The 26,865-nt window shown below is 48.2% G+C and overlaps 1 protein-coding gene across 2 annotated transcripts in view; it reads left to right on the forward strand.

Moving 5' to 3' along the window:
- The window catches only part of zfpm2a (zinc finger protein, FOG family member 2a), a 108,037-nt gene that overhangs the window by 67,234 nt on the left and 13,938 nt on the right, over positions 1-26,865 (forward strand). The window contains exon 5 of one of the 2 annotated variants that reach the window (XM_040165036.2): positions 190-301. In XM_040165036.2, coding sequence (XP_040020970.2) covers positions 190-301 — 112 coding nt within the window. The remainder of the gene's footprint in view (positions 1-189; positions 302-26,865) is intronic. The other variant, XM_040165037.2, reaches the window with a different exon arrangement.

Genomic DNA, 26,865 nt, shown 5'->3' on the forward strand with positions numbered 1-26,865 from the left:
GTCCTTTCAGCATTGTTATAAAAAATGAAAAAGAAGAAGCAAACGGGGTGGACTTGGGCTGTCTGGTGTATAGTTTTCTGAAATTGTGTGTTTACTGCCATTCAGAGCAGCGTAACTCAGTGGTTATTAATGTTTCTTTAATCACCGAAATAAGCGAATGATTAGTGTGTGTTATCTGTCTCCGTCCAGAAGACGAAGAGCACGGTCCCGGTGGTGCTGAGCGCCGGCCCCAGGTGGCTGCTGGATGTGACTTGGCAGGGAGCGGAAGACAACAAAAACAACTGTGTGGTGTACAGCAAAGGTAAGCGAGCAGCTCCGGCGTCCTGTTATCTCTCTGCGGCTCAACACACCACGCAGCGCAGCGCCGCCGCTACAAAAAAAAAAAAAGAAGAAAAACACTGACAATCCTCCATCCGCTCCGCTCCCATCTGCCTGTCTGTCCCCCTCCAAGTCTGTCTCTCTTTCTTTTACTTTTGATTCTCTCTCTCTTCTCTTCCTCACTTCTCAAAGTCACAAACACGCAGAAATAATTGCACTGCGAGGACACACACACACACACACACACACACACACACACACACCATATCTGTTTTACTCCAACGGGTCATTTATATCACTAAAACTCTGATTAGGAACTGAGAAACATCACTTGACACACAAAGTTAATGGTCTTTAGATTTCACGAGGTAATTAATGCCCCCCCTCCCCCCCTCCACTTTTTTTTTTATACTAAGTGAATCCCTATCTCAGTGCAGATAGCCAGCAAAGGCACGAGTGGAAAGGGCCTCGCCATTTCAATTCATTTGCTCCCTCCCTAATTCAGCCAATGCTTTATCTGGTGCATCTCTAACAAGTCACGCAGCGCTGGGTAAGTACGCGGGCAGATCCGTCATCAGAGAAAATAAAAACATGTTGTTCATCCGGCCGTCATCCTTTAAGAAAAAAAACAAGTGACTCGCTGTCATGGCGATAAACCCTCCTCAATCTGCGGCATTGTGTCCGGCTCGCCCTCATTAAAGCGGCGCGGAGCCCCGCTTTTGTTGCAGATTGCACGAGGAGATGCTTCGACTGTAGCAGCCCCGACGCCGCCGTCTGCAGCATCACTTGCTGCTCCTGCAGCCATAATTAGGTCACGACAGGGGCGTCAACCAGACGGACGCGCCGACAAATAAACACGTAAATAAAGAAGTGTTTCTGGGTTTCCAAAAGAGGGCGAAAGAGAGGGGCTCCATTTATCACTTTTCAAAAAGTGATTACCCCGTGACGATACCCCCCCCCCCCCCCCCCCCGCCGCCCCCACCAAAACTGAAATGGAGCTTCTTCTCTCCTCAAAGTGAATAAGTGGCAGGAGTGGGATTTGCAACCGGGATTTTCAGTCTCCCAATTCTCATCTACTAATCACTAGACTGCACTGGGGAGTTATCCTCTTAACCGGCTACTTAACTTTGTGCTCTTTATCACCAAATCATTAAAGTTTTGATAAGCTGTGAAAGAAGATTACGCACTTCTTTAAGATCTTCTAATCTTTTTTTGCTCAGAGGCCGAGTGTATGAAACAAAAAAAAGGATGAATTTCTCATTTTATTTTGTTTCCTCTAGATGATGATAGCATCATCATCATCATCATCATCATCATCACCTCAGCTGTGGATCCCCTGACACCTCCCTTTGTTTGTCGCTTCCCGTTTGACCTTATTAAATTAACACAATCACATCTGCAAACGTCCCCTAGTGAGATTTGTTCTGTGTTGTGCTGCATAAGTTCATTACAGCAAATCCCCCCCCCCCGAACACACACACACACACACACACATACAGCAATCTCCACACGCTTGCCAGCTGATGACAAACGATAATAGAGAGGATGTTGAATACCAAAAATTAATTTAAATCTGGTAGAAGTTAAGTATCTCTTGTCACCTCGTGGTTGCGGCTTGGCGAGACGGAGAATAATCGTCACAAAATGCATCCGACTCCGATTCTCATCATTTCTCATCAACTTTGGGGATGGAAGTATTACCTTTTTTTTTGCCACAAGATTTTTTTTTGTTTTCTCATTGTGAAAACTGCTGCAATAAATTTCCACCGTAATACCAACCGGTATAAAAACTTCGGGCTGTGTTCCACACTGGAACAGCTTCATAGCGTCTCTGCCACAGACAGCTTTGGATAAATTGGTTGGGTGTCGGTTCTTCTCGGCTCTCTATCCATATTTTGCTGCTGGCCACTTTCTTTTTTTTTTCCCGGTTCGATTGTGAGTAAGTTCAGAAAGTGTTTGATGCCGCTTATTCTTCTTTACCGCCAACCTACAGGTGTGGGCCCCCTCTGGAGGTGACACTGAAATCGAATGTCAGCACATTGTAAAAATACTCAAACTTTGTTGAATTCAGTTCTGTATCCGGCCTTTTTTTTCCTTCTTCTAGAGCTTCATTTCTGGAAGTGCCGCCTGAGTCGTGTTTTATCGCGTCGACGCTAAATAGGAACTCTCTTCCCACCTTGAACAAAAAAAAAAAAAGGAAAATGCTGAGGCCTGGGCTGTTTATATCTTCACCCTCTGCAGACTGCTTCATTGCTCCCTGCAGATGCGTCACTTATGGAAAACAGTGAATATCTCAATGCACAGTGTGCTTTGCAGCAATACGCTTTGGCTTACCTTTCAGTGGTCGCGGCTTTTCTTTATGGCTGCCTGCAAAGATAGTAGCGCTTCACTTTGGACGCTCGCCAGGGTGAGTTTATGGGGGAGTATCTCTAAGTAAGGACTGCTGATTGGTTTGAGTGGCTGTAGCTTTCCGCTGGGTGTTTGCCTGTGATTCTGCCTCACATTTATTTTTCCAACAGCAGAACTTTGGAGAAATACACGGGGAGAGAGAGAGAGAGAGAGGACAGGATTCAGAAAGGATTCCTCTGGGAGTTGTATTCCTAGCAGCCTGTTATGTATAATACATGCGCTGGAGTGTGTAACAAGCGGCGGGGAGGTGTATTCAGGTCCCCCACGGGGCGCCCCCGGTCATCCGCACCGAGACAAGCTAACCCTCAAGTGTCAAATACTGATTTATTTCTGGGATCCCACATTTTTCACCATATTGTCCCCCGACAATCTGCATTCCGTCCCCCCTCCGCCTGTATCGTTCTCTCCAGACGAGCAGGAAGGGGCGGAAGCTTTTCACCCGTTCGGAGAAATTAGAAGTGAGCGGTAATGTTTGAGGCATTTAAATGTCCTAAATTGGGATTCACGGAGCCGTACCGTGAATACAAATCCTTCCTCGACTCCCCGTTCGCTCAAAACGGCGGCGACAGCTCCGAAGAGGAAGTGGGGAAGTGCGGTATCGTTTTTTCCCAGGCTGTCGGCGCGGCCCTGTTTGTTTTACATTAAACTCCCAGCCTCAGCAGCCAGCTACTACTAAGACTCTCGACTCTAGCGGCGCACTAACTCATTATCCAGAAATCCACCTGGAACTCCCACAATGCTCTCCTCCACACTCGGATGGTTTCTTTGAACCCCCGAAGTTATAAGAAACAGGCAGCGAGTCTGCAGAGTAATTATATGTTACAGTAACGCTGGAGACGGAGGGGGGGGGTGACAGACAGGGACCCAGAGAGAGAGAAACCTGGGGAGAGTTTTCCCTACTGATAAACAACAGATTGATAAACAATGCAGCCGAGAGATTCAACGGAAGAAAAGAAATTCTGAAAAAAAAATAATCTTCTCCCAGATGCATGTGTCTGTTCAATATGCAGTAAAAACCTGCCGGATCGGAAGAATTTGAGCAGTTCTCGGTTTCTGTTATTGTGAACAAATCCCATGAAAAGAACAAGAATGCGTTTGTCTTCCCCTCCAAACTTTCTGACCTACCTCACCTGTTCTCGGGACACACGTACATTCCTAACACGGGCAGAATCATCTCCGGCAACGGAGGCGCTAAATGATGCACTCGTTGGGAGTTTTTGGGGGTCACTACACGTTTGGTATTCCCAGCAGCAGGATGTGGGACTGAAGGATCTGTCTCGTTCTGTCCCTCGGCTGCATCGGCTGGTTTTCTGGGCTTGTGCCGGTCCACACACCTCTCCTGAATCGGCCTCCTTGGTTCCGTCCGGCCAATCAGCTCCTTCAGGTTTCCAGGTCAGTCTGTTGGATTGTTGCTTCTCCTGCACCGAACCGTGAATTGAGGTTACAGGTCGCGCTCCACTCTTCATCACAGGAGCTGTATGACACGATACGCCTGATTCTAGCAGCACAAGCAATAGTTTTAAGTTCAGTTCATTGCCGGCTTTGGTCCTCCTCATTGACAGTAATGATTGAAAAATGTTATATCCGGGATCTCTGATCAAAATTTCCATCTTTGGAGAATCTTTTACGTTCATATATATTAAAGCCGAGAGGGCATCAGAAAAGCTTTTTTAAACCTTATAGATCACGTTCCCTCTGAAATAGTGCACCTTTATTATTATATGTCTGTTTATGTGAGTTAATACAGACCAATTTCCACCAATAAAATCATGACATCCACCAATCAATTGGCAAAGTTTATTGACAGCTGATTGCCCTCTTGATCAACTGGACACACTCACCCATTGGCATTTAGCCCGTCGCCATTTTGATTTGCGTTTTCGGGGGGGTTTTGCAACCAGGAGTGACTCGAGAGAAGCAAAAATGTTACTTTCATCCTCGGAAAACCACATTGTGAGGTTCAGAGTTACCTTAGACAGTGGCGAGGCATCGATCACAAAGGTAGCACCACCCTAAAACAGCATCCTGCCCCCTGCTGACCGCCAGGAAGAACGCAGGAGTTCAGAGGTACCAAGCAGGTACCAAGAGGTCCGCCCTAAGCTCCTCTCTCTAGCTGACACTGAAATCAAGCACGGTCACATCTGACTGTACACCAGAAGTGCACCATTTTGGGGTCTACAGTATAATATATGACTTCATTCAGCCGCCATTGTGCCTCCGCCATTGTCACCTGCTATCTGAGCCAATTGAAACTGTGCACATTCAATGTGACCACATTATGTGGCATTATTCAGAGGTCACCTAAACTTCTCAACTGTAAGCCTCTTAAGCCAGACCACATTCAGATACAGCATGTCCAATAAGTCTCCAGAGCAACTCAGCCCCATTGTTCGTGCAGAAATTGACCAATGTAACTAGGCCGTTTTACATAAGCCCGGACACTGCCGAATTAGCCAACTGGCTGTGTCTTTGTATTATTTCATAGTCACTAAGTCTTCACAATCAGATCCTTTTTTTTTTTTTTTTTTTTAATGCCTTCATTTGCTCCTTTCCGCTGCTCCAGAGCGTTGAAGCCCCGAGGCAGAAGACAAACTAGCACGACTTGCCTGGACAGATGGAGAATCTGTTTGACTCTTTGAAGAAGAAATAACAACTCCAGCTCTGCAATGTATTGCCAATGACATTTTGAGTCGTTCGTTCTTGGGTTTTTTTTAATTCCCACCCGAATTGAAGGCGTTTCCTGCACTGCTGCCTGGCAGCATGCGGCGTTGAACAGTGAGAGGAGAGGACTCTCACAGTTCAAAATGTAATTGTTCATTTCAACCCTCCTCCTTTTAAAATGACTGCGGCGAATAGGAGGTGCGAGGGTTATTATCTGTTATCTGGGAACATAGCGAAATAGTGTGACTGAATAATAACTAAACAACTGACACAATGTAAAAATTTCATTATCAGTGTATTAAAACAAAATTGTACCCTAAAGGAGTCCCCCACCACGGCTCCGAGCAGCCGACTAATTATGTTTAATTAAAAGACAACAGATCAACAGAATCGTTTTCATTAGGAAATTATTAATGATTCCACTGCAGCAATAATTGATTGCACTGAGCCGCGCGATAACTCAGTACGGTCAGGCTGGAGTGAGCCGGTTTTTAGGCATTTGGCAGCTGTTGAGCAACGTGTCTTGTGGCTGCGAGCCTCCACATTAGCAGCAGAGGAAGTTGTAAAGCTGGCTTTGTGGCGAGGGAGAGGAGGAGGATTGTAGCGTGTGTGTGTGCGTGTGCGTGTGCGTGGTGGGTTAAGGACAGCGATCTGGGAGGACTTAACCATCCCACACGTGCCGTTTAGGAGCGCGGGCATTTTGTAAAGAGCGCGTTTGAGTGAGACACGAGCACGCACTCTTATTATTTTCCTCCATAAACATGTTGAAGAGGGCGTTTTCTTCCCCATTTGTTTCGTTCTTTCTGCCTCACTCTTAAGCATAACCCCCCCCCCCCACACACACACACTCACACACACACACACCATTCAGAGCCATGTGAAAGACGTCTGCTCCAGACGCTTCCTCCGGCAGCCTTTTATGTGCATTGTTCTCTCCCGGCGCGCAGGCAGCTTCGGTGAGCTAGGCGGCGTAGCTCAGGCACCACACGCCACTCTCTGCCACCGCGGAGACACGCACCAACCCAACGCCATTACCCAAGATCTGAGTAATGGCCGCTGACGCACATGCGTGTGCCCTGCATTCAGCACGCGGACTGAGCCTCCAGACAGGAAGCAACAGTAGGGGCTGCAAAGTGATGGGCAGCGATGAGGGGACCCGATCGTTCTCCTCATGCACCGCCACGCAGCATTTTCTTTTCTTTTTTTTTGGCGCGTGCACCCGTGTGACTCGTGTTGTGAACGTGCACGCCGGTTGTCCTTGTATCAGTGCCACGGAAAGGTGTCGGGCTAATGAGCGTGGGCTGTCCTTAGAGCAGGAGGGTTTGGGTTGTGCCATTCACTCTGCATATTTAAATGCCTTGTAGAGCTTAAGTAGGCCCACTTTTCCATGTCAGGGCAGCGTTCAATCCTGCTGCGACCATTAATTATGATACCATTGTGCTCCGGTGTGGCTAATAAGAGTGATGTGTTGCACCCTCGTGGCATTATAATCATCTGAGTGAAGTACCTGGACTACGCTGAGCTCTCTTTAAGCACCACGTTTAAAAAAGAAGAAGATGAAGCGAGAAAAAATTAGCAGGGAGGGAAGAGGAGGCTTCTTCCTCCCTCTTACTCTGCCCGCCGGCTGCGTCGGTAAACACTCGTACATGAGAGTGTGTCACACATTTAACTTTCTCCATAATTGTATAATCGATGATGAGGAAAGCTCCGGTATCGATCAAGCGGGTAGGCCGAGGAAGCTGAAAATAGTGAGCGGCGGGCATCACACGTGCACGTGTGCCCCCCCCGGTGAGAATATGATTCGTCCTCAAATACAGATCTGCCTAAATGTGTATTTTCGAGAAGTGGCCTCTTAACATTTGGAGCATGTCTCCTCAGTATTGAATGTGTTCAGATGGGGGGGGGATCACATTTTATTACATTAATCACTGTAAGTTAATGTGATTATATGTGCTTTATATTCCTCTCCCTTAACGGCATTATCAACGGCCATTTTTGATATTCATTGAAAAAATATGAAAATAAGCTACTGCGAGACTTTTGGTAATCTACTAGCGGGATCTTGAGTCAGTAATTACAGAGTGTCCGCTCCGTGTGTGTGTGTGTGTGTGTGTGTGTCTTCTAAAAGCCCTTATGCCTGCTGTTAGGCCCGGGTGCATGATGCAGCCCAGCGCCCCCATCTCTGCTCTGCTAAGTAGGTGTGAAAAGCATTGTCAGTGTGCTTCAGGATAAAGCCCTGCTGCTGGATGCCATTGGTCAGAGTCAACCCCCCCCCACACACTCCACACACACACACACACACACACACACACACACACACACACACATCTACATACACACAAGATACTGGGGCAAGTTGAGAAGGAGAGAGTGTGAGAGGGAGACGGGATGTAGGGGGTCGTGGAGGGTTGTGTGTGCAGGATAACCAGAGACAAAAGCTAGGAGCTGGAGAGAGGGGCCTTTCTGCACATCCACACACTTTCCTTTTTGGAGGGGGGGGCGGGGGTCGCCTTTTTTTTATCAGGCTCAAAGGAGGTCACAGTGTGTGTGTGTGTGTGTGTGTCAGAGAGTGTGAGAGCAAGAGAGATGGTGGGCGAGCGATAGAGGAATCACTGGGGTGGAGGGCTGTTTAGATCGTCAGTCAGCGTGATGGAAAACCACACGGTGAAAGTCTCTCTGAGGGTTGACACACAGGACTGCAGCCAGTGGAACTAAACAAGTGGGACTGAGTCTGGGTGAAGCTCCGATGCGCTGAGGGGGAGAGGAGATGATCATACTACGGTGGGTGGGTGCAGGAGGGGAAAAAAGCTCACGGTGACGGGGGGGGAGAAGAGAAAGGGGCTAGACAGTGGAGGAGGAAAAAAGGGCCGCGTTGGAGAATACAGTTAGAACAATTCCATTTAAGCTCCATGAGGTCTGCTGTAGCGGGAGCAATTTTTCCCTTTGATAATGTTTACTCCCCTGCAAATCAATTTTTAGGCCGGGGAAAAACATAATCAGATTTCCTCTGAAGAAATAGCTCGGCACATTATCAAATTGTTTCGCGGGGTCGCCGCTGTGTTCGTGCGACAGAACTCGGCGATAACCTTTATACATACCTTTTGCAGCTAATCCATTTTATTGATTGTACATCCACCTGCGTGGGAGACGGGGGGGAAAAAGGAACGCGGGGCCCCCGCAGTCTGTGGATGGCCGTATCAGTGCGGTATCACTGCTTCTCTTTTCTCATTGCGGCGCACGGAGAAACACCAAGCCACCTCTAGCATTACAGCCTTATCGCTGGGGGGGTTTTATCGCGCTTATCTGCTCACGGCATCTTCGCTATTCCTCCTCTCTTAAAGTCCAATGCCGTGGGTAAGGACACGGGGACGCACGCGCGAGGCCGGTTCAACAACGAGCGTTAAAAGGTGTAGTGGTCGCAATTTGGTTAAAGTGGTTTGTGTGACGTTGTGAATCCTGCGAGAGGGAAGCGTGGCCAGTACATGTTTCATGCTGCGTTTAAGGTGGATTCTAAGGAAGCGTTGCAGTCAAAGTTGTTGTTTTATGACAATCGGTTGTCGGAACCCTGGTACCAGATCATCATCCTCAGGTCCTCTGAGCGCCGTCGCCACGTGTCCGACACACTGATCAGGGCCTCTGGACCGCGTGTGTGCTTCCGGGTCATTGGAGCTGCGACGTGCTGAATCATCCTCTAAGAACGTAGCTCCCCGTGTGAATTACCAAAGAGGGCAATGACATATTCAAATGGCGGTGCTCCACAGTTAAGGGACGGTGGCGTTTGGTCATTTTAAAGGTTGTTGAGCCGTGTGTCCGTCTCCACCGCGGCACTGCAGTTGGCTGCTATCAGTATGAGCGCCTCCTCTAGGTTGCTTTAGTGCCTGAGCTCTGCTGACCTCTGCCTGTCGGCGCAGGGTGACGGAGATGGCGGGCCCGGCCCCCCGTGTGTGTGTGTGTACTCGCTTGCTGTGTGTCAGAGCGAGAGAGAGAGAGCGCGGGCGGAGCTGCGAGCGAGCCGACAGGCGCGCTGTAGGTACAGTAGTGTAGAGGACTAGACATCAGTGTCGTCCAGGTCAGACAGGGCCATCCATTCTCCAAGCCCCAGGGAGCAGAGACGGAGAGAAGGGGGGGAAATGAGGGAGGGTGGAGGGAGGTGTGTGTGTGTGTGTACAGGGAAGAAGGATGGAGGGTGGGGTGGGGGGCATTGATGCACTGTTTCTCTTAACTCTGTCAAAGCCACTCCATTGTGCTCCAGCGTGCAGCGAGTGGAAACCAATCTGTCATCGCTCCACCAGCCAGCACACTAGAGGCGGGTTAGACTGGAAACACAAGTCTATTCAATGGGAAACGTAACTGGAATCTGAGCCTCCTGGATTGCAGAAGAAGAAAAAAAGATGGATGTGAGAATTTTGAACTCGGCTCTCCCACAGACTGTGAAATGGAAGCCGTGAGTTCCGTGCTGGGGTCTGAGCGAGATAGGTTTCAGCCTGGTATCGCTGCCGTTTTCACGGGAGGTGATTGACATGTTTTGTTGATGGAAGTCTATCCAAACCATGTGAGGTTTGCATAGGCATGAAGGGCTCAGAGGGAAATGAAATCTCAGACACACATCCGCGCGCTCGATAACACTGAGCAGAGTTCGTTTGACGTTTCCTTCTTCTTCTTCTCTCTATTGAGGCATCACAACGGTCCCTCCTTTCCCCTCCATGTCTTCCTCATAGAAGGCCAGCGTCTCCTGACCGGCACGGAGAACATGGCCACCTCTGAGCTTGCTAAGCCTGCATACTGTTGAATAGTGGCTACTAATGCGCTGTTCCCATTGCCATTGGGAGTCACTTCTTCCCCCCCCCCCCCCCCCCCCTGTAATCTCCCCACTCCTCTCTGTTGTGGGGTGGCTCGCCCGCTGCTCCCGCCGCTATTCCACAGGCCCTCTCCTTCTAACGGCCGCCACCTCCACCGTTTTAATCCCTTTGACCCGAAAACCCGCGTGTTTCCCTGTATCAACAGCTCCCGGAGATTACATCCTGCCTGCCTCCTCGCCGCCGCTTGCTTCAGACGCCGCGGCCGCGGCCCGGCTGGTGCATGCTAGGGTCTTAGTCAGACGCTGCTGGGTGTGATAGCCACCGGGGCTAGTTAGCGCGGTCGGGGTCGTGGCCAGAGTGCAGCCGGCTGGAGGGAATGAAGAGGGAGGAAAGTCTGAGCTGGCATCAAAGGTTTGGGGCCTCAAAAGAGCAGGCGGAGACTTCAGGAGGGCTCCGACCTCGAGGGGAAGTCTGCAAAGGTGTGAGGAAACATCGCACACGTTGGGGGAACTGTAGCGTTATATTTGATCATCTCTCGCAGCTGCTTTCAGGGTTACCTTGAGCAAGGCAGCAGACATCTGTTGGTGGAAATGCCAGTATTGAAACAGCCTGTTTTAGTGCCCGTTTTAAACGCCCTGCTCTGATTGGCTGGTGTTTTTCACTGTTGCATACTTCACGGCCTCACTGCGCTGTAGAAATGAGTATTTTATAAAGAAAACAAAGGAAAATATTTGAATACTACTTTTTATTCAATTTTATTTTTAGAAGAATAACTCCACATAGCAACAGTTTCTTGTTTACTCATATGGTAATTCTTCTGTGGCACACATTGGTTCACTGTGTCATCATATCACTGGGGAAAGTGTAAACTACAACAGTGCTTTGCACCATTCTTTATATAATATTGTAGGATTTAGTTATAATGAATGGAGGGCCTTGAAAGTATAATATGACAGGAGATATCTCTAGTGCTGCAAACAGTGGAGGTGTCGGCTATAAATAAATAAACAATAAAGTAGTGCCCTTTGAATTAAATACACTTAATCATAAGCAATTTCCAAACATCAGAGACCGAACTGGAATTCTATGTCCAGTGTATCATCAAACTTCAAAGAGGAAACAAGCAGATGAAGTGCATGTAATAATTACACACACTTCACACACATTTAAGCTACTTTGTGGGCAGAGACGGGAGAATTAAGAGGAAAAGGTGGTTCAAAAGGTTAAGGGAGTCATCTAGAAGCGGCCTCGCAGGCCCCGTCACTGCTCCCGCGCGTGCAGGGGGCCCCTCCCCTTCCGTGTAGCGTTTCTGGTACGAGGGGCGAGGGCTTTATTGATGTGCACCTATGTGATCATTGCATAAAGAACTACCACGTCTCTGTCTCCTTCCCGCTCAGTTCTCCTGTGGGCCACATTAAATGGAGCCTCCGACCCAGATGCTGGTTAAATGAAACCCTATCAGCGCGTTGCCCTCTCGTATCGGAGAACGGGCCTTTATATAGACGGCCTGTAAATGGTGATTAGTCAGTGTTTTCATTAAAATTCAACCACACGTGTGAAGCTCTGACGGAGCCAATCACCTCCTCCCCTTCTCCCTCCCTCCCTCGGCCTCTTTGTGCATGAACATATATTGAGACTTGCACCCTCCTGCCTCCCTCCCTCGCTGCCTCTGTCTGGCCTGTTCTCATGCTTCAGCAGACTGCGAGGCTGATTTAAGGCCCCTTACAAACGGGAAGGTTGCGAGTGAAGACAAAAAACGCAGACAAATCACGGCGCGGCAGACTCAAGGTTTTTCCCCCTAAACCTATTCAACTGGAGGGGAGCGGCAGAACAGTGAGAAATATACACACACTTCATCCTGTCAGAGCGCTTTTGGCTTATCTTGAGTGACTGTCAAGGCCGGGAATATCAGGGAATGGACAGAAATATATAAAATTAATAAGCCGCTGGATGTTGTCGGGAGTTATGATGCCTCATAAATCCTGGTTTGATCACGGCGGACAAGGCTTAAACCCACAGCTCCCTAATGCGCACAGCAGTGTTTTGGACTGGATCTCATTCTGTTTGGGAGATGGAAGCCCTTAGCTGGCAAAGTAAGATTCATCATCCCCCGCCTCCCTCCCCACCTCCTCCACCCCTCCTCCACCCTGCACCCCAGCCATTTTCTTTCATGAGTGACAAATATTAAAAAGAAGGCCTGAGGGAAGTTGGCAGCCATTACCACCTTTAATAGAAGGGCACAAGCGTAGCAAGGTGAAACTGGGGCCAAAGGCAAGGAAACGCTATTCACAGGAAAGAGGGAAGCAGGGGAGGAGGGAGGAATTGGTACCAACTTATCAGTTGTACCTGCTCGGTCAGGTCAGGGGTCTTGGAGCTTTTGTTTGTTTGTTTCTCGTGCTGAAGGGATGGATGGTATCTCTGCCGCCATCCGAGCAGGTCCGCTCCGTCGAGCGCTGCGGGTAATATTTCATGTCAGGAATTACGCACGCCGGCCCACCGACTCCTTTCTACAGTCACGCGGCGACCACATCCATCATCGCCGCCGCTTCCTGTTTAGCGCGTCGGCTCCGCCGGCCGAATGCTGCTGCATTTAAGAACACATTCGTATTTAACGTATGTAGCATAAAAAAGATGTGAAAAACCTTAATCGTTAAAATATCACGCTGGCGTATACTTTATATCATCAGGTGACTGTCATTTTCATGCACAAATGACTTCATGGTTCCAGTATCTCAAAAAAAAAAAAATTCTCATCTTTTCATGTCTTATATTACGGTAGACTGAAGGATTTTGATGTTTTGGTGGTTAGTGGGACAGCTGGTGAGTGGAAAGGGTCACTTTGAGCTCTGGGTAATTGCGTCGGGCATTAATGACAATAATCGTACAGAAGAAGGGCACTCCAAGAGTGCAGATTAGTTAAAGAAGCATTTGTTTATCCGTCCGGATTTCGGATTCGTTCCAAATTATAACGTGTTCTTGCTCGGTTTTGTGTTCCACTCTTTCACCCAGTTTCAAGACTGTGTGACCCTTTCTCACAAACTGAACCAGTCCAAAATGCTTCTTGAACATGGATGGATCATTTACAATAACTATATAATACTGTTTAACAGTTTGGTCCTGATTGGTCAGAGCCTTTGACAGCCATTTCCTCACAGCCTTCTGTTGCTGTGGACACAGTTGTCGTCCCCGTGCACAGCGAGCGCGTTATTGTCTTTTCAGCATCCTGGAGGGGGGTGTAGGATTACACATACTACATGCCCCCACCCAAGCTCTGAGTACATTCCCTTAATAACACCTGCATATTTATACTCGGGGAACAATGCGGCATTTTCACTGTGCTACTACGACTTCTACTGACGCCAAAGACCTGGATGCTTCTTCTACAAGTGCTTGCTTTTGTCTGGATCGCTTTCCTTTCGGGGGGCTTCGGATGTGTAGACACGACGGCGTAGAGAGAGAGACTAATTAGACCCCCGCGTCTAGGGGGCTTTACCTGTCTATAAAAATGTCCTCAGTGACGGTGACGGGTGTTTAAATGAAAGTCCCGGCAGTTTTTGATATGTAAAGCACACGTCACAGTGTTTCATTCACTAACATCCCGATGAGACAAGTTGTCAACAGAAGCCTGAATGACAACAAAAACATCTCTGCTGGACCGAATCAGAATAATGACATTCTTATTTGAGACTTGATGTGTTTTTTTTTTTTCCCTTCCGCTTGTTCTATTTGGGAGAGGTCATGCTTTTTGAACACAAGTTGTAGCGGGTAAATTTATTCCACTTATTTCTTGTAACGGCAGGAAAAAGTAATGAGGTGTTGGAGATAAATATGAGGAGACAATAAGTCACGCGATGCTACTTTTCTGCAGCTGCTTTAGAGTCAATTAGTACATCGCAGAAGACTCTGAAGAATGTCGCCTGCTTATGTAGCTCCTCAATATGCAGCATCTGACTTTCATCCAATTACATTATGTGAGGTCCGTGGGCACGGCGGGCACGCCGCACATAATGGAGGGTGCCATCTTTGGCGTGATATTCTTCGACACTTTTTTTTTTTTTTTTGACTTCTTTTTCTTTCTGCATCGCATATGCCTATGGCTCTCACATGAATTATTCAAAGGCTCCATCAACACAGAAGAGGAGTGAGGAACTGGGCTCCATAGTAAACAGATTTTCTGCTCTCCATCCTCGCAAATCTGGAGTGTATAGGACATTGTAAGTACCAAATAATTACACGGTGGCCCCCTTTTCCCTTCCTGTCTGAGGGAACCTGGCCTCAGAAAAGCATTTGGGCTGAATGATATTTTGTCAGTGGTGAATTAATCCAAGTTTGGTTGCTCTAGACCTCCGACTACCGAGGAATGCAGCCGTGACCACACATGACTGCTCATCGCTTCATGTAATTCTATGTAAAAATAATCCTCTATTTAAATATTTCTTATCCCTCTTGTTTTTTTTCTTTATCTCATCAAACATATTTGACTCAGGAAATTACTCCGAAATATTTGTGCTCCCTGAATCTCCCTCTGTTGATTTATTAAACCGTAATAGATAACGGCCGTGGAGTTTGACACTGGCTATGTATAATCACTTTAGTTCCTCGCTGGCTATTGTGCTGTGAAATATAAAATATGAATATTACATGGGTTTTAAATCCAGACAAAAATTCATTTTTAGTAGAATGGACATATCCGTTGCATTACTGCGGCGCCCATCATCGGCTAATGGAGATTTCACATTATAGCGCTCATATTACAGCACCGTGAAATGTGCTAAGCATTTAAGAAAAATGAACTTTTTAAATAGTCCATCAGTGTAAAAAAAAAAAAAAAAGGCAGGGGGATAAGGACCTTTTTCCCCCTCTGTGCTCTCTGCTTTGGGGATTTGCCCTGACCTTCAACTGGTCGTATCTTGTAGAGCAGATCTGTGGCGGTGACACATGTCATGTGTTGGAGAGGATGGAGGAGGAAGCAGAGGAGACAAGGGGGAGTGATCTTGGTCGGTAGCCCAGTCGGAGTCGGGAGTCCGCCCTCGTGTCAGAGGATGGGCATGTTTGGCCCAAAACACAGACTGAACCTCATCTCACTAATCTCAACACAGAAAAAACACCTTCAGGTGGCGGGTGGTGGGGGTGGGAGGGGGGGGGGACTTGAGGGGTTCAAAGCTGCCCTTAAATTCCTGAGCTGTGGGGAGGGATCGCTGTGCGGTGGGAGGGGTCGTATCTCCACATTCTCCTCTCTGGACCTGGCCGAGGCCCTTTTCTCCCTCCTCCGCATTGTAGCACGGCCCTCCGCGCTCTCCTCTCCCCCTCAGGGGGGAGACACACAACAAAAGACCCCCCCCCCCACCCTCCCCTCCCTCTTGATCTCAGGTTCGCTATCTTGTAGTTTAAAGCGCGTCGTCAAATGTGAATGAAGTTAACACAACACAGCGACCCGCGTGCGTCGGGCGCGGCGCTCCACTGAACTCTCCCTTTTCACCCTGACAGATTGTGTGAAGGCGGTGGAATCATTCGCCATCGACTCGCAGGCCTCTGAAATTGAGATTAAAAGAAATCACCAAGATTAACGTGCCTGTTTTGACAAAACAGGCGCGGCCCGCTCGCTTTGTGGCGCGGCCGCGTCGCACCTTTTGCCGCGGCGCTAATTGATCGGCGGAGACTTTCAACACGTCTGTTGAAATAAAGAAATCCTAAAGTTTGTTGGTTTTTTCCTCCCCCAGTCAAAAGAAAACTCATTTCTTTGTTGATGATGCGAGCGTAAAAAAAAATAAAAAAATAGAAAACTCCCTGAAGACTACAACGTTTAGGGGAAAGCTCCTAAACGGCGGCTGTGAAGCTCGGTTTGAGCTTTGTCATCACGCTTGAAGAATTTCCTTTTAATGTACTGTAATGTGAAATTCAGTGGGGACAAGTTTAATTGAGTTCTACACAAACCAGTTGGGAGCAGCGCTGGAAGGAAGGTGATGTTGAGGTTTTTAATCTCTGGCTCCGGAGAGGCTTGTTGACGGAGTGGTTCTTTCTCTTTGTGGAGAAAAAAAGAGGAAGCCTAAGAAATGATACATCCGTGGATAAAACCAATTGGCAACCCTCAAAGGGACGGGGGGGTGATAAGGCAAATCCAGCACTTGTAGAGAAATAAAAGAATCCAACTGTTCATTAAAACGGGAAACAAAACAGGCGATTGAGAAGGAAGGCAGACTGCTCAGTGGACGAGTGAGTGAAACAGACAAACAGAGCCAGCGATATCAGAGGAAAGGATTGGAAAATAATCAAGGATTTGTGAGGAGAATTAATAAGGAAGATAGGCACAAATAAGCACTTTTTTTTGTCTGACTCTGTGCGAAATTAGGAGGGATGGACTACAATTATCAAACAGGGGAAATGGCATAAGCTACATAGACACCTAATTATAAAGGATAACCTAGATATGAAGGTTGCTGTCTTCTTATTTCACGCACTTTGGCTGTGAGGCAGTGGGGTCTTTGTGCTCAGTAAAGCAGATAGTCGCTGGATGGAGGATATCCAGGGACTGTTTAATGTAGTTGTTTTCTCTTACTCTCTGCCAACAGTCCACATAATCTGAAGAGAAAAAGAGCGATTTTAACTTCTCGTAAAAGCTTCTTTTTCTTTCACAGATAATTTTCTACCATCAAATGAAAATAATAGATGTATTCACAATCGCTATCTCCTAGTTTTTATATAGCACTGCAGAACGTGGGGGACTTATTTTTAGTAAGAATGTTTAATTTGTAACTGTTTGACCTCCTGGAGGCTGGTTGGCTCTCACCTGGCTGGGCTCTGTCGGGAGGCGTGGCCTGAGGGACTCAAGGTGATGCAAACAAAGGTGTAGGGAAAGACTATCAGCACCCTTGTGATCGGCCGCTGAGACATTCCGTTGGCGTTTTGTGCGAAAGAGAGCCATTCATCAACGTATCAATAAAAACATGGAGCAGATTATTATTGTGTTTGCTCACCCCGCCCCTCGCCATCGTAAATAATGGGCCTGCCGCGCTGCCTGTATTAATTATAATTAGAATGCTGATAATGTGTATGCTCTTTTATTACAGTCTTATTCAGCCGCACAAGGTCACACAAAGTGGCCGGGGTGAGAGATGACTCTTTGTGCGGCCATTTCTGCAATCACAGCCGAGGGGCCAGAAGAAAGACCCGGTCAGAGAGACGTCTCAGCTGCTTCCACTGCCGTGAACTGTCTCCTTCACCAGAGAGCCTCATTCATCAACATTCAATGATATCTAGTTTCTTTTTAATTGATTTTTTTGGGGGGGCACTCCGGAGCAGAGGAACTCCAAAACAAGCTGGAGAAGATAAACTGTTTAGTAAAAGTAAATCATTCTGTTAACCTTATTAATGCGTGTGACATATTTTGTCTCGTCATTATTTGGGTCTCAAGCTTGCGAGCTGTTTTCAAGACCAACTTTATTAGTTCCAAGTCTAAGACCAGTTCTAGTCAAGAGTTCAGAGCAGCCCAAAGGCAGTGTAGACCAGGTCCAGAGCTGATGGAGGCCCCTCAGCTTCATAGGCAATGGGCCGTGTCTTTCCAATGCTAATATCTACAGACATGATGAGGATGGCAGAGGGGCATTTCCTTACACTCAGTGTAACAAGGCACGAGAGCAAGACTAACAACCCCGTCCAAGCTGTCAGCTGGTTGGTCATTAACTTTAAAAAAACATACCTATTTCAAGCCAAACTATAATCTTCGTTAAACCAGTTAACCAGTTCCGCTCTGATCGCTCGTGTTGCTTGACATTTGCAGGAGTACGTGTGAGAAATGAGCATTCACGGATAAGTTATAAGTGAGCCCTATACCACATTACACACGTATTATAATCCTGTCAGTGTCACTCATGTCTCTGCGCATTGTTACTTCAGTTGGATCTGGCACGTGTTGTCAGAGCACACGCCAGGAAGGTAAAACGCTTTTTCACCAGTACCATCGTTAGTGGGTTGGTTTGCTGACAGTTCACAGGAGAGAGTGCGTTTTGTCCAAATGTTGAATCTCAACTTAGTCTAAATTCATAAGGCGCCCCACTGGCCCGCTCCTCTGTTTCGCCCTCGCCCGCGAGTTGGACTGTCAGATGGAGCAACAACAATGGATCAGCCGGCTCCTCCCTTCATGGCTCGCTGCGTGGCTTTGAAGAGCGGATTTAGCACGGCTTGCTCGGGCTCAAAACCAACAAACAATCCCACAGATTTATTTTTATTTTATTTTTTTATCTGCAAATCTGTTTGCCCCATTTTTCCATTTCAAACGCAATGCGTTGGAGTTGCATTAAACTGGTCGGCTCCCACTGAGTCCGAGAAGACCACGGCGGTTTGCTCCTAATGTGTCTTCTCGGCGAGGCACCTGTTAGAACAAATAAGCTCATAATCTTAACAATAAACACGATCACCCTAATTAATGTTATGCATACACTGGGATTTGTACAATTAGAGACGCATATTTATAGCCATAGGAGGCCGTGTTTCTAAATATCTACATGGATACGTTGCTATTAAGAGCAGCACACGTATGCGAATATGATGCGGAAATTTGCATTTCATGAATAGTCTGCTATCAGCAAACAAACATTTGACACATTTCTTTTCCTATTGCCTCATCTCGCCCCTTAATAATTGGGTGTGCATTTCCTTTCTTGGGTGAGTTGTTGTATTTCCTCTTCTTGCCTGCGCATGTTAAAATGACCTTGTGTTCGGCTGTGAACGCGTGCATCTGTCATGAAATTATACATCCCATCAGCCCTCATTGAACTGGGCGTTGACTCCGAGCCGCAGACTCCGGCTCTGCCACTGAATCTTGATTATGGATTCTGTGATATTGTAAATGACTTGCGATTCCCTCTGAATGTTTCGGATTAATCGGTTTGTGCAGATGTGGTTTCCTTTTTTTGGGGGGGGGGGGGGGGGGGCGCCATCTTGAACAGTTGCTCATTTCCATACTGCCATCACATTCTGCATACAAAGCAGATTCCCAGATAGGTAATCCTTGTAAGGTTTTTAGAAGACAGGTTATTAGAGGTGTGTGTGTGTGTGTGTGTGACAATGAGCTGTGTCTTTAGCTTGAGACATAGTAACGGTCTCCTTTCACTTCTCACCTAACAACATCCCATCCCCTTAATAATGAGCACATAACCGGTACACACACACAATCTCCACCTGCTCCCCTCCTTCTCCCTCTCGCCACCCAGAATTCTTTGAGACGCCTGAGGCTAAAAAGCTGGTTACTCTCCCCCGGCAGCTCGCAGCTCTAGATTATTCCTGAATGCCAGAGCGGGTCTGCCCCTATCATCCCGCCCACCACCACCCAACCCTGTCCTACACCCCGGCTCTACCTGTCACCTGTCAGACGCGCCCCACCTGTAAGTGGCCAGTCATTTCCCGTTGGTTTTAGATGTCTTTCATATCATGGCTCATTAAAGCGCAGCACAGTAGGCAGCGTATTTACACAGGCGACCGGGGGGAGGTTTTAATTTGCGTCGGTACGGAGCGTGACCGGAACTGAAGAGTGCAGCGCCAAAATGACTTTTTCACACCACCACCACCCTCCACCAAGCCCCACCCCCACCTGCTCTCCCCTTATCCGCTCCCATAGGAAAACATGTCGCCGGGCGTAATTGCCCGAACGGGGGCCACAAAGACGGAGACAGGCGTCACAGAGGGGGCCGCGGGCCGCTCCCAGCCGGCGGAGCGGGAGGCCAATCAAAGGCGGCGACGAGCGGTCCGTGGCTGTGATCGTCCTGCCGCATATATACCATTAGTGTCTGCACCACGTCCCGACTCTTACAGCCGCTGTGCACCGCCCCGTTTCTGGTGGGGTTTTTCCCACTCGCTTTGTCTGGCTGCTGCTCTCGCAACTCGGTCCAGAATCCGACTATTCTGCCATCTGCGGCTCCACTTTCATTCCAGCAATGGTGGCGTTTATGTTTGTTTGGTCAATTAGAGGATATTCCTCACTTTAAAATTAATACTTTAATCATCTCAGCTGAGCTGGAGGTGATTTTTTGAGAGTAGATTTGCATCGTTCTGTTTGTCACATCTTTAGAATGGTTACTGCTTTGTTTTGCTCCTCTTTTTACAGTCTGAAGTTACAAATTAGAGCTTTGTTTGTGCAATAACCTTGAACGACTTTTCGGGGGTTCATTTTAGGGCAGGGGGAAGGCCCCTCTGCTGAATTATTTACATGACAAGATAGTCAAGCTGCCAACTTGTGCAATTCTATCTCTAACTGTGCGCGGCAGAGGAATAACGCAATTTCCCTCAGACAAGATTTTCAACAGCGATTTCCCCCAAAACACAGCAGAACTCTCCCAGTTCCCAAGCAGAGACGCCATGTATCAGTCGGAGATACCATTATCAGCCTCCGCTTCACAAAGACGCAGAGGGATGGAGGCTAATATTGTCATAAGATGCTCTGTGTCACTACCCCGCGCCCCCCTTTCAGAGAAACCAAAAAGAAAAAACACACAGAGCACTGGGAGACTCCGAGTCCGCTCCTCAAACATTTGCTCTCCTCCCACATCTCTCCCTCTCCGAGGACCCGGCCGCTACAAACTGGCTCCGGCGGATGCACTCCAAATAGCAGGCTGTTCATCACGCAGTGTAATAGAACAGGCCCATTCCCTAGCTGCCTCGCTCACGTCTCCCCCCCGCGTACGCCGATGCTCCTGCTGGCCCTACATCCCATCGCAGGGCTACGATATCAATCACCAGCAACAAGGCTGGCGCCGGCTTCCACATCATACCCTCCCCCCACCCCCCACCCGCGCCTCACCCCGCCCCGGGCAGACGCCACACCCCGGCAAAGACGTCGGCGCTTGCCATGCAGCACGGCCGGCCGGACAGACAGACACGTGGCCGTGTGATTGCAGTGTAATTTTGGAAAGCATATTGTCTAATTTCGCCATCTGCCCGGGAGGGAGCGATGGCAGCGTGGAGCTCATTTGCCGTCTGCTTGCTTTATTGCGGCTATACAGAACAAGTTTTTGGAGCGGGTTGAGGGCCCCTCACGTGCGCGGCGGCCCACTGGAGCCGGGAGGCGTGTCTGGAAAAACAGGCGTCGTGTTTACCGCCACTCCATCACGGCCAAACTGTGTGCCTGACATCCAGAGACACAAACGCCTCCGAATGAAACCTGAGATTCGAGCGCTGCCTCCTGCTGCACGCCGCAGACGCACGGCGCAGAGTGTCCTCCGAGGAACAAAACTCTGAGAGTTCTGAGTCGCCTCTCGTACCACCAGGCCATCGCGAAGGCGGCCCAGTTTGCGGCAAATGGTCACATCGGCGCGCACACGCACGCACGCTGTCACACATTGTGGATCACGTCTGGTTCAGCTGCTCCTTGGCTCCGACATTAATACAGAGCAGATTGGTGGAGATCTGCAGCCCTTGTTGTTTGATCTTTCCTCCTCTTGCCACATTTCCTGGCACTGCCCCCCTGCCACACCGCGTGGCGCAGGCAGGACTGGCATGGCCTCAACGTGCCTGCCAGGTTTGTTCTCTGTCTTCTTCCCCTTCCAACTTATTCCCTTATGCCCGCTCCATGGATTCGGTTCTGCAAATTACAAGAGCTCCCCAACCCCCAGCGACAGCCCGGATTCAAGAGACCTTCAATCCGCCAGTTTGTCTTCTTCAGAAAGGAGCGATGCTACCTCGGCCTGAGATGTATCGTTCGTTTTTTGGGGGGGGTTTTACACCGTAATTGTCCTCTGCACCGAATTAGGGTTTAGGTATTGTCCTCATTCTCTTTCTCCAAGTCGAGCCGAAACATTCGCCTCTGAAAATCCCTTTTTGGAACAAGTTATCCCCCCAGATATTAGCAGCGTTAAGCTGTGAGGCCATGGCTGAACATGAGATAGGGGCCGAGCTTCACCTGAGAGCTAAAGTCTCTCCTCAGCCAACAGCAGCAAACTTGAACAAACACTGCATTCTCTTATCAGGACCACCCCTCCCGTTTTGTATTTACTCAGGACCGTCATTTGGCCTCTAATGCCTCAATAGAGAACCTGTTTTAAAAATCAAATGTATAAATTAAAAGCAAATACATCTTAGAAGGTAAATGCAGCATCAGCGCCTGCTGTTTAAGCGGAAGTCTTTGTTCAAATAGCAGCCGGTCGCTGCCACTCCTCCCGGGGCCGCCATCAGGATTGGCAAGAAAATAAATAAAAAAAGAACGCCACCAGCTCATTTGGTAATAACGTCGCCGCCAAATCTGCACGTCCCATCTTTTTATTACAACAATCTGCCTCTTCTTTTATGAGTCGGCATCAGATCTCAGCCTTATTGTCCCCTCCTATTCTTTTCTCTTTGCGTTAACCACTTCATTTGTGACTAATGGCACACGCGTGATTGTTATCGCTCTAATTTATTCCGAGTTTAAGATGAAGGGCCGGATAAGGTGCGAGAGACAATAAGTTGAAAAAGCCAGTGTGATGTCTCGGTTAATGAGGCACATCATCGTTTTCTCTTTTTTCCCCCTTCTTCTTTGCGCCCGCCGGGGTCAAAAGCAGAACGCACGCTGATTGAGAGCGAAGGGGAGGAAATACTGAGAAGACAATTCAGAACGGGAGGGAGGGAGGGAGGGAGGGAGGGAGAACCGGGGCTTCCTTTAGCGGGAATCGGCTTTTGAAGGAGATATGAGATCATCAGAGCTTTGAAATGGAAGATGGAGATGAGGGTGAGCTGAGTCTACATGGATACTGCTGATGTCCCTTCTGAGTCCCAATCTGCTACTGAGCTCCTGCGACTGGACATCGCTAACATTTCTACCGCTGCCATGGTGTCTAAAACGCATCATGGAAGAGCACAATCTGCTCATAGTCCTTATAGGTTATTACAGCCTCGTCATTAATACTGAACGACAACAATCACAACACATTATGAAACAGAACTCATCATAATACTTCATAACTCGCTGTTTTGTGAGGATCTAATGTTAATAATGTGGGATGTGTGATGATGGATTTGGATTATAAACATTATATTATATATATTATTAATTTTAACTTTATTTCCTAGATTATTATTGTGATGATTATTTATTTTCCCTTTGCTAGCAAGCAATGACTTGCATGGAATGAGTTAGAACAGTGGTGTGCATTGTCAAATAAATAGAATGTATAGCGACTATGGATACAAATAATGGAGATTATCTATATACAATATCAATATACGTATTATGCAATAATGTTGGGACTGATGCTCAAACTGCAGTTTGTTTTAAGACTTAAGTGGCTTGCACTATAAAGCGACAGCACACATATTGTGTGTCATGTCGTGAACACAACTATTTGATTTCCTGATCTATAATGTTCTCGCATCCAGACCTTTGTTTTAAAATGAAGGCGGCACAAAGAGAAGCAGCACCAGTGATCAACACTTACGTCTTTGGCTACTCTTCCCTCTCTGTCCCTGGAAGAATGAAACCAAAAAAAAAAAGAGGACGTCCCTCAGGAGTGAACACGGCGCCCCGAATGCTAAGCACTCGGGTTCGGGCCCGTCTCTCAGGCCTCCTGGGCAACATATGGAGCCCTCAAAGTTAGTGCTCAACTTCCCAGCGGCTGTTGTGAAGAGCGCCGTGCTGACTGCAGCCCTCCGAGAGCTAATTAGAAACCCTTGTGCATAAAAAAAAAAAAAAAACTTGCTTGGAAGTTGCCCAGCAGAATCTGTGCCGCGATAATAGACAACATTTGCATATAATGCTGTTGTATGTAACGTTTGGCAGCTTTCTGAAAACGCATCGATCAAAACCGTGTGATCATTCACAGCTTTCTGTATGTTGGGTTCTTCTATACTAGCACTCTAATGCCTCGGCCCTCCCTAATGATTGCTGCCAGCCTCCAGTGCTTCCAACTCGTGATTCGTGGCCGATAGAGAAAAGAAAGAAAAATCACACATCTGAGAAGCAGCGGCGTAATGAAGCTGTATCGGACTTCATTCATGCCTGACTGTAATACCGCGCCGATACGCGGTGACGCTGTAACAATGAACACGTTGGGAAAACTGCGAGCCGACGCAATGACACACAACTAACGCACTAAGTGCTACGCAGCAGCGCTTACAATGGACGATGGAGAACTACCTTGACGGGAAGAGGGTGAAAACGGAGGAAGGGAAGGGACGCACACCGGGGGGGAGTGATGGTAAGGGGGGGGGGGGGGCACCACCTTTCACCAAACTGTAAATCATGCTTCACTTTTAAGAGGTGCCCGGGAAAATAAATAATGTCTGAAAGTGCAATGATTCCTGTGATTTAGGGGAAGCTTTTGAGAAGCGTATTACTAGAGGTGACAGGCGGGGGGAGATAGGCGGGTTGTGTTAAGAGGAAAGGATAAGAGGCTATGACATTATGTCTGCAGGGTTATGGTGTCAGAGCCGAGGCGCCAACCACGATTACTGGATCAATACTTCTCAGTTTTGCACTTATCTCTGGCCCCGGTGGTTAGCAGCAGGATATACGCAGGGACTAAATACCACTACTGAGAGGGCGGCAGGGGGGGGGCACTGCCTCCTACCACTGGAGAGGGATCAGGAAATGCCCTCTATAGGACAGTTTGATTTGAGTGCAAACAGTTCTTTTTGCTGTGCATTATGGGGCTTCGTCAAGTAGAGCCGAGTTCATCCTGAAAGGTACAAAGACACAAGTCCAAACGCATGTCATCACGCGTGGGAACGTTAAAAAAAGGAGACGTTGTCACAGTCGTGGAAACAAGGAAAAGTGCGCACTTTCAAGTCTTTCATTAAACTTCTGAAGCGTCTGAGTTAATCCTTGCCGCACACAGAACAAAAACTCAGCATTCAACAATTAAAAAAAAAAAAAGCCAAGAGAAAGAGGGAGAAAGGAGATGAGGGGGGGGGGGGGTGAGAGGGTGTGTGTGTGTGGAGGGGGGGGGGGGGGGGGGCAGGCCTGATCGCTACATATTCATATTCCTATGCAGGCGTTATCACTTAAAAGGCTTTCTAATTACAACAACAAGACAAAAACTCCTTGGATTCCTTCCAGACCCGCTAAATGATAAAATAAGCTCGCGCTCTCTCCCTCCGCCTTAATCTCTGCAAAGCACCTTGGAGCCTCATCTCCCAAATACAGGCGAATGAATGTGAAAATGCCATTTGGAGATGCAGGTGTGACATTTGATAAGAAACTTCTGGATTAAATATGTTCTGCTAATGAGGAGCCCGACTACCCCATCAGGGCAAACTATTGGTGGGATTGTGTGCGCGCTGATAACGCTCGCACACGCAAACAACCCAAATTCATTATTAATAAACAGCCTCGCCCCCCCCCCCCTCTCTCCATCACGCAGAGGCTGGATCCTTTCGGTGGAGAGCCGCGGATGTCGCGTCTCATTAGGGGAGAAGGGGGAAGGTGGTGGGGGGGGGGGGGGTATCGACTGTTTGGGGCCTTTTTTTGTGCATGTTTTTTGGGGGGATTTCAAAGCCGTATGTTAATAACGCATTGGATGTTGGAAACAAAAGGGTTGAAAGTTTCTGGGGATCTGGCAGTGAGGGTAATATTCTCTGGCTAAAGCCGATGCGTGGGAGAGGGGGGGGTGGGGGGCGGCTAAGCCATCAGCGCAGCGGGCCGGGGGTCCCTGGCCCCGGCTTGACATTTAGAACGATTTGGCGAAGATTAAAGCCGCATTACCGCTGTAGTCCGTAATGTGGCCCTGTAATGAGGTGCGGGTGCATTACCGTCCTGTGGAAGTTAGCTGCTGTTTCAATCCCTTTTTTTTAACAAGGGGAGCCAGTGAGAGAGGGGGGGGGGGGGGCGGGGGTGGATACTGTGCCGTGGTCATCTGCGGCGGCAGCGTCCGAGGCCCCCCCAGGCCTGCCAGGTGGAGGCTGAGGCTGCCGCCGTTGAGGACTCGTCAGTCTAAACCAGCTTAGCTCAGCCAGCCAGCAAAGTGTCTCCGACTGACGGGCGCCACGTTGTTACTCGGACCAGTAACTGGAGGTCCATGTCTGACTGCCGCCTGCAAGTATTTTATATTCAAAAAGAAAATTACAAACGCACTGTGTTACTTGAGGCACAGCGTGGAGCGTTTTTTCTCTTCTGCCAGCGCTTCTGTTTTGACAACCACTGTTTTGGCCCGGTGGCTTTCTTTTCTTTTTACTGTACACACTAGTGTGCTCATTCTAAAGCCACGAGGAGGAGAAGAAGGAAAAACAATGTTCTAAAAAGGTGTGAAAAAATTCACGTGTTATCTGCAAAAATAAAAAAAAGAAGAGGGGGGGAAAAACCCCACAGGTAATATTGCGTTGGCGTGTGCAAATGAAGGTTGCAGGTGTCGTCCGTCCATTTAAAACGCTCTTTATGATGTTAATTAGTTGTTCGCCCGATTTCCCAGCCTCCGCCATCAAGCGTGAGAAGTTCAGAGACCTGCTGTTAGCTGGGAGTCGGCGCCATGGCACGGCTTCAAGAGCCCCCGAACAGGACGGCCGGTGATAACGAACAGGTGATGGGGCCTGATGGGGCCTATGGCAGCGGGATGCTGAGGAGACAATTGAATTGGTGGGGGGAGAAATGAATCTCCTGGACGGCATATCAAATGTTAAAACAACACACATTGCATGCGATTTGCTTATGCGGGAGGGTGATAAAGTGGGCTAATTTAAAAGATAAACAAAGGGGGGGGGGGGGGGGTCTTGTGCAGTAAAT

Source organism: Gasterosteus aculeatus, chromosome 20 (genome assembly GCF_964276395.1).
Source record: "Gasterosteus aculeatus chromosome 20, fGasAcu3.hap1.1, whole genome shotgun sequence".
Taxonomy (NCBI): Eukaryota; Metazoa; Chordata; class Actinopteri; order Perciformes; family Gasterosteidae; genus Gasterosteus; species Gasterosteus aculeatus.